The following is an 8,513-nucleotide window of genomic DNA, read 5'->3' as shown; positions in this document are numbered from 1 at the left end:
CCCAATCGTAAAATTTCATATCATTGAAATATTGAGACAGGAAGCCGGCCTGAATCCCCCGACTTTTCAAAGAAAATGTCACAGATTATTTTCCATGCCATTGAGCGACGTGCATAACATTAGTAACTGTTGTGAAAAAGTTATAAGGGTGAGGTATTGATTGTTATTTACTGAAGGGGTTTTATGATACGGCCAAGTCACGAAATGTCGACAAAGTCGCTCAAAATGGGAGAGTTTCACTGCGGATTTATTATGTGCACATAAGACGCTCGTAAAGGAGCGGTTTGTGATTATATTTTTTGAATATCTAGGTTGTAAACCTAGTGTGTGTAACACGCTGAAAATTATTACAGCTTAGTGTACCTACACACAATAAAAAAAATCAATTAAAAAAACACTATCCTATTAATTTTAATTAAATAAAACACGCAAAAGTAGTTTGGTCTGTCAAAAATGGATGGATAAACATGTAAAATAGTGTAAACAAATAATTTATGAAAAATTATGCGCCAAAACTATTAAAACAGCAAATAATGATAAATAAATAAACAGTTATATTAGAATTTTAATGTTTTTGTTTGCAATAATAATACCAAAAATTACTAACAAAATCAGTGATAACAATGTATTGTTTAGCAACAATAGTGCTGAAAATAATCACATATAACACGGCTGAAAAACAAATTCCCTTTCGAAGCTGGTTTGAGAAAACAGCATTGTAAGACTTGAAAAACGCGCTGAAAGGGCAAAACTCAGGTGTTTCATTCGCCTAATGGTCTAGTCAATTGTTTACAACAGCCAAATTTTCGAAATTATATTATTGAACTCTTGAAAATTTCTTAAAAAGCTCTGGTGGGAGTAACTTTAAATGAAGTCAGGTACTTGGATAAATAAATTCAATCAAGTTCTCTACGAAAGTTTCATCAACTAAGATCAATATCAGCCGAAGAATAAATAATGAGACGAAACATTTTCAAGAGACTCATCGAACACACTCTGTTTATAAATTTTAACACAGCTGTAAATTTTTATGTAGAAATCGGTCACAGAAGGGCTTTGTTGTTGCCAACGTGACCACTATTTTACTGTCACCACAAGCCGTAAAAGCTACGATCAATTAGTAATTCAAAGCGTTGTTTTTTTAGACACAAAGACACTTTCTTTGTAACTTATAAAACACGAGAAGTAATTACCGGAAAACCAATTTAAATGCAAATTTTCTATGTTAGACATGAGTTCTGACAAAATTAAATTATTTCAGGTATGAAGCGGTAAAATTTTTATAGACTAACATACACTCGCTACTCATAAAGAAACAAAATTTTAATCAATTTTCATTTAAGTAATTAATGAAACACAAACATTTCGTTTCACACCGTAGCCTTAGCAACAAAAATTAATTACATATAGTTATCACTCTGTACTCACCCTCTGCGGCATAAATCCTGATTCAATTGCAAACTCGACTATATTACCTGTTCCCAAAGGAAATAAAATTTTCACTTAGAGTGAACTAAAACTTCGCAACTTATTGCGACGCATGAGATAAATTTTCAGAACGACATTATGTATTCTCTAATGTCTTGAAGAATAAAAAGTTTGACCAAAAACCGATATTTCACGTCACCCATTTATTCTCGTTATTTGACGTTGAAACGAATAAATTTCCATCAAACTGGACTTGGATTTCCACAATATCAAAGTTGTAATTTGGTACAGTCGCCACAGAAAGTATTGTTCCCCGAAGATAGAGGGTACACCACTTCTGTGCACGACTGTACCTTTTTCAAATGTCGATTAGGTAAAGTGGCACGAAGAGAATAAACAAAATAGTCAATTTCAGATGTTCAACATTTTATTTTATGTAAATTACAATACTACGGCTACATTTAATGCAAGTGCGAAGTCCTGAAAATGTGAATGAGTTGACAAAAGCGGGAGCACAATTTTGATTTGTTTGGTCCGTAAGTCACAACCTTGCTCCGTGAAACACTGAAAAGTAGTGTGATGATTTTTAGTCTTGGATGATGTATTAAGCTACCACAATGCAAACAATATTTACAGAAAAAATCGTAAATACTAAAAATTATATTAAAATAGGTTACAACTGTCTTAAAATACATTTAGTCCCCCTCCAAGTAAGTTTATCACAATTAGGGATTTTTTACAGTACTAAAAGCAACATTGTCCGACTTTTGGCAGTGATAAACTAATTCAATCATCTTAGTTTGGTTTTTTAGTATCTAATACTTTACTATGTCTCTAGATAAAAAACAAACCTTGACAGAGGAGAACTCGATAAAATATCTCTTTAAAACTATAAAATAACGACACATAAAGAAAATATATAGTCTGACATAATTAAACTTAGCTTAATTTTTTTCCTAGTGAAGACTGACTCAAGCACGGCTGGACTAACACTGCATGTGGCTTCAGAAGCAAAAGACGTAAAAATTAGGTCAGATATCCTACCATATAGTTACGAGGCAGCTGACCCATGCGACGCTTACGACCTGAAAAATAACAATCTTCTTCGACAATACTCCCAAAAAACTCGAATACTGCCCTGAATACTGTTTCAATCGAATTAACACCTTAGATTATGTCGGAATATTGCATCACGATTGGAACTAAATCAGACTATAATTTCACACCGACCACTGAAATCGATTATATGACAGCTCTGTGAAACCACAATACAAGACAATTTTAAATTTGCTCCTTGTTGGCACACAAAGCGATAAAATGACAAGAATAAAACAGAGAAGAAAACGACTTGTTATAAGTACATACAGGGTGGATTATGAAAAACGCCCCAAGCCGTAGCTCCATTATTTTTAATGATATGACAACAAACTTGCACAGTTTATTGTCATCTATTTTTTGGAATAGATGCTCAATCAATGCTGCTTCCTGTTTCACCGGAAGCGACATCTATTTCAGTTTTTTTAATGGAAAACCCAGTATATTTAATTTTTTTCGGATTCCTCATTAAATTGTCTTTCAATAAGCTCAATTACTATTGTTTATCACTAACTATTGCTTTTAGGCAATTTAAAAATTAATAAAGTAGATTTTGAAAAAAAAATAGAAGATTTTTATTGATTTTATCAAAGACAAGCAAACGACTGATAAAAAGTGCTCAACTTTGAGCAGAAAATACTGTAATATTTTTAAAAATAATGAAAGGATGATTGGGGCGTTTTTTATTATCCACCCTATTTAAAAAAAAAATCACAAACTGGAAGTTTTTACCGGTATTTATTTACTCATTTTTTTCTACTAGAAAATTAATACCAAAATATATGTATAGTGTTCCACAGAGTGATTCAAGTTTTCTTGCATCTGGTGTCAGGGTATATAATTCCCGCCCTGCGACACCTAATCCACCTAAACGTGCAAATTAGAATCCCTAATCCATCATTCAACGCGTTACCGAAATAGATCCCAACCGTAGATGCTTACAATTTCACTCAAGTAAACAAGTACTTTGTAGTGAAAAGTTTCATTTCTTGTTAACATCCGACTCGTCGTTTCTGTGAATCTTTTATAAGTTTTATAATGAGGCAAAACACGTTGTAAACACAGCGACAATAAAAATATAACAGATTCAGAGCAGATATATTGAAAAAAAAAGAAGAAAGGAGCAAATAAAACCAGCTAAGCCACTGACGATAATCAAATAGTAAACATGGAAAAGCTTTTGATGTATTTGCTGAAAAACTGATAAATAGCTTTCCTAAAGGGATTTACATCTATGACGGCCATACATAAAGCGATTAGACTTCTACTTTAAATGTGTTTTTCAATTATTCCCAAATTAAAAATTCCTTTAACCTGATTATAGTTTTTATTTAATTATTACAAGTTAAGAGGTGCCACAGTCAAAGATACCGTGCGTTGCAGCCACAAACATGCAATTAGTAAAGCAATTAGAGCCCACCAATGGCATTTTGGCTATAATTACCAATTGGTAAGCCCCGAAAATAAATTCAAAAATGCATTTATGTCAATTTTATTGCATGAATGCACTCGAGGGTAGGTCATAATTAAAAACAATAGGTACATACGTAATCGCGACCACAGCACACTATGAGCTGGTCGCCCCCAGCCGAGACAGACGGCGTTCTGTGAACAGAGGAGATAACACAATTCAAAATAGGGAGGATTTTGGGAAAGGGGCTCTCGAAACGTCACTGATTATCATCACAAATTATTAATTTCGGGCGTAAAAAATAGTTCTTAGACCCTCATAATTTTTACGAGGGTTTTATGCTCAGAAACGCTTCGACAGCAATGTTAATGGTCATGCGGAGACAATAATAATTAATGCTAACAAGTGTTAGTAATTGAATCAAACGGCACAATGCATTTTCGTCGTAAAATAAATGCTGACAAAATCTATTCCTATTTGGAGGAGTCTTGCCGGCGGACTATTCTTAATTAGAATTTTGAGATTATTTAACAACACAAAAATTTTCACGTTTGAGAAAATATATCAAAAAAGTCGATATTTAATGTACGAAGTTCGGTAAAAGTTACAATGTGTTGGAAATGTAGTGCCTGAAGCACTGATGTCTTCACTAATTGGATTTCCTGTAATTTAATGAAATAATAAAATCATAAACAAGAGATTTTACCTAAAAACTTCTTGTTAGAGTTTTGGCTATTTAAATCTAAGCATTACAATTTTGATATGTAATCAAATAATCAAGATTTTAATGAGTTTATTTGAAATTAAAATAATTTAAAAAATTATTATTAATATGATTTGATTCTCAAACCTGACAAGCAAAACCTTACAGTTCTCAAAAAATTGAAAACTGTTCGCTTAAAGAAAAAGTCGCAAAAAAAAATAATTACGTTTATTGTACTATATTATTAGTAATAATAATACACTATTCCAAAAAAAAATGATAATTTTTAAAAGGCTTTATCTCAGTGAAAAACAAAACATTTTAATACTTCAAGATTTTAGTTTTGAAATCCTTTGGCAAAAAAATTTTCTGAGCTAACCGCGGTTATTACATAAAAAATAGCGCGATAAAAAATTCTATTCTGAAAAAATTCAAGAAATACAAATTTTTGGATAATTTTTTTTTTTTGAAACTCTACGATTTAATTCAAATTTAACAAATAACTAATGCAAAATTGTAAAAAAAAACTTGAAATTTTTTTTTTACATTTTGATGGAAATTACACAATGTACAAAAACAATACCAGATGAATAAAAAGTATGGGACCAAACGTTTTTTGCCTAAACTATTTATTTTTTTTTACTAATTAAGTTTTTTTACTAAAAACTATAAAAATGTGATGTTTTATCAAGAATAAATTTTTTTGAAATTTTCTTTTGTTTTTGAGTTCTACAAAATTTTTAATTTTTTAAATGACATGAAGGTTATGATCTAAGACTTTACTACTTTATATTTAATTTTTCAAAAAAAAAATATTTAGATAAATTGCAATTTTGACAAAAAAAAATCGCATAAACTCAAAAACAAAACCAAAATTCGTTCTCAAAAACGATCACATTTTTTCTGGAAGCAAATAATTAAAAAAACCGTTTGACTACTCCATATTTTATATTCATCCTGTATGTACTCATACACTTGTTCCTTTAACTCTTTTGTAAAACTTTGATCAATCGGTCCGAAAAACGGTTTGATGGATCGATTTAGAAATTTACAGGATTTATGGGGGTACATTAAGCTATAAAAAAACCTGCAAACATTAATCTCTCCAATATTTGTAAATGAAGATTTACTAAAACAACAAAGCAAGTTACATTTTTGTCTTTATATTAATGTTAAAGATTTTTTTCAAAAAAATTATTATAGGAAATTTATTCCTGTTTTTAAAACTACCTTTACGTTCTAGATTATGAAAGAAAAAAGGATCCTTTTTCATAAAAAATCAGATAGTTCAACGACAAATTGAAGTAAAGAGAATATAAAAAAGCAAATTAAAACTGAATGAACAAGTTACCCAGTCCACTCATTGATTTAATTTAAAAAAAATCCAAGTCCGTGAAATAAAAACAAAAAAAATATATAAAAATTGTTTATATAGCTATTTCTTAGGATTGCGTTATAACCGTGGCCCAGAATTTTTTTTGTCAAAATATCTCAAATCTAAAATTTAAAGTTTCAAACCGTTTTTTTAAATCTAGATACAACCATTTTTCACTGAGATACATCCTTTCAAAAATCACCAAAAAAATTTTTGATGCCCTAATTTTTTGGAGTAGTGTATAATAAATTGGTGAAAATATCACAACAATTTCTTTCAGGAAAATACTCGTACAGGTATTGGCAGGAATTCGACTCGTTTGTATTTTTACAGTAATTCGTACTAAAAATCGGGAAAGTTTTAATCGTCGGTATGTCTTTGTGTGTGTGTGAGTTTGTGTAATAAATATATGAGAGGAATTCGTAATTTGCTAGTCGGTCACGATGAAATGTTTCTGTTTCTGTTGGTGGAAAAAATGTTTGCAATCTCTCGGGTTGTGGAATTGCAATTTCGTGGATAGAAAAGCGACAAATGACTGTCGTGGGGGATGCGTCTGCTAATAAGAGATGATAAGAATTTTATTTTCCAGTTTTAGGTAAGAAATGTAAAAGAAACTTGAGAATTAATTTCACCTTAGACCGGTTGAAACTCTTAAAAGGGGTGCGTAATTAAATCTAAATTAAACTGAAAATGTTCCTTCAATTATAAATGAATTACGGGGGATGCATTAGAAAGCTCATGCTCGGGTTAGTCATGCGAAAAATGAACGTCTCACGAGTTGCATACATAATTTTTTCGACACACACAAGCCAAATCAAGTCCTAAATGTGTTTGAAATTTTAGTATAGCTCGTGATTTATTACACTAGTGTTAATAAATCACTTTTACGTCCTGGTGTTATTCTGTGTGTTATGGCACTGCACGACACTGGTACCTTCACTTGATCAGGGGTGTTTTCCGATGATTAAAGAATCTGAACTGCAGTCGCAGTGTTAAGTCTTTTCGAACTGGCGAGAGAAACAGAATTATCATTCATCGTGTGAAAGGAAAAAAATGAAGAGTTTTGAAATACCGATATAGTAAAATGTCGCAGGTGAGTTAATTCCGGAACGATTTTTCCAAATATTGTAGTTTTAAGGTCCAGATGGTTCGCGTCGAGGCGGAAAATAGGTGCATGTATGTGCTCGTGGAATGATAACGTCGACCTCCGAGGACAAGAGGATCACTCAACTCGGTCGATGTGTAAAAGGGAAAAAAATGGAAAAAGTCAAAGCCGAAGCACGTAGAACGGGACTTTATTAAATTCAGACCGCACTGCTGCGAGAACACGAGCTTTGGATTCTAAAACTATTTATGGAACGATGTAACACCTAGATTGTGATTGGTGTAACGGGAGAGAAACGGATTATCGACCTTTTTGCTTCTTTTCTTACTGTACGCCACACAAAAAAATGAATAAGAAAAAACACCAAAACTAGCTCAAAACCATTCCATTTTTATTTATTTTTCGATAACTAAGGCTGGCCGCAATTTCTCTATTACAACAAATTGTTCATTTCACTAAAAATACTACTGCCAAAATAAATTACGTATAAAATATGCAAAATATTTTCATAATTTTATTCACAATTCATTATTTTTAATTGATTTTCCGATTAAAGTGGCCAGTCATTTTCAAATTATGTTGGCAATATTAAATAATGCCCATTTTTCCATAGCAGCCCGTGATTTTATAAAATCAACTAATTAAATAGAGACAAAAGATTCTGTCTACATATCTCAAGACTGTTAAATTAATTAAAAATCACAGACCAATTTGAGCGCTAATTTAATTGAGAAGACATGACAATTTTCGTTTCTTCTGTCGCTTGATTTACTTAATGTTACCAACTTAATAACAACATGCCACAAGTAGTGAAAATTACACAAAATACAACCTGCCTGTAGTTTTCTTATTTAATATTGAGTTTGAATAAGTGCCTTGTAGGGTACAGGGTGTATCAGAACTCGCGTCCTCTTGACATTTAACATTTCTTGGAAAATTATTTTCCAACAGAAATAAATAGAAAATTTAAACTCACATAACTTCGAAATTTTTATAAGTAGATTTTTTAAATTTTTGCCATGTTCCTGGTTTCTTACCTTACATGGCATGTTTTCTCTAGGGCGCGAGTTCTGGCGCACCCTATATGTTGTTAATAACTCTATTTGGATTGAAAAAAAACATTTAGAATTTGTTATTTTTTAATTAAAAAGAATTTTTGTATTTTTCACATTCTACTATAATTATTGACAAAGCATATTTCGTTACGCTAGCACTCATCTTATTTTTTTCAATTAAATTGAACCACGTTACCCTTTTTCATCAAATTAAAAATTTAGTAAGTGTAGACAAGGTGTACCACAAAAATGCTACATCCTTGTATATTTTGCATTTTTTTTAAATAAGCCTCAATCTAATTTTAATAATTTAAGATAAATCTTAATTCAAACTTCTAATT

General features: G+C 31.2%; 1 protein-coding gene across 5 annotated transcripts in view; it reads right to left on the bottom strand.

The window, feature by feature from the left end:
- Positions 1-1,833: 1,833 nt before the first annotated feature.
- LOC123009597 (tropomodulin) overlaps positions 1,834-8,513 on the bottom strand; it is a 33,567-nt gene continuing 26,887 nt past the window's right edge. For 3 of the 5 annotated variants that reach the window (XR_006413025.1, XM_044406016.1, XM_044406012.1), the window contains 2 exons: positions 4,071-4,128; positions 1,834-2,513 (listed from right to left, as the gene is read on the bottom strand). Coding sequence is in view for 3 of the 5 variants with exons in the window: in XM_044406016.1 (XP_044261951.1) it covers positions 2,455-2,513; positions 4,071-4,128 (117 nt within the window). In the remaining 2 variants the exon portion in view is untranslated. Of the gene's footprint in view, positions 2,514-4,070; positions 4,129-6,946; positions 7,020-8,513 lie in introns of all 5 variants that reach the window. The other 2 variants (XR_006413026.1, XM_044406010.1) reach the window with 2 other exon arrangements.

This window comes from Tribolium madens, unplaced genomic scaffold (genome assembly GCF_015345945.1).
Source record: "Tribolium madens isolate multiple individuals breed KSU strain unplaced genomic scaffold, Tmad_KSU_1.1 Scaffold_7;HRSCAF=85;Tcas5.2_LG10, whole genome shotgun sequence".
Taxonomy (NCBI): Eukaryota; Metazoa; Arthropoda; class Insecta; order Coleoptera; family Tenebrionidae; genus Tribolium; species Tribolium madens.
The sequence above is the reverse complement of the archived record's forward strand: the minus strand, read 5'-3'. Positions and strand labels throughout refer to the sequence as shown.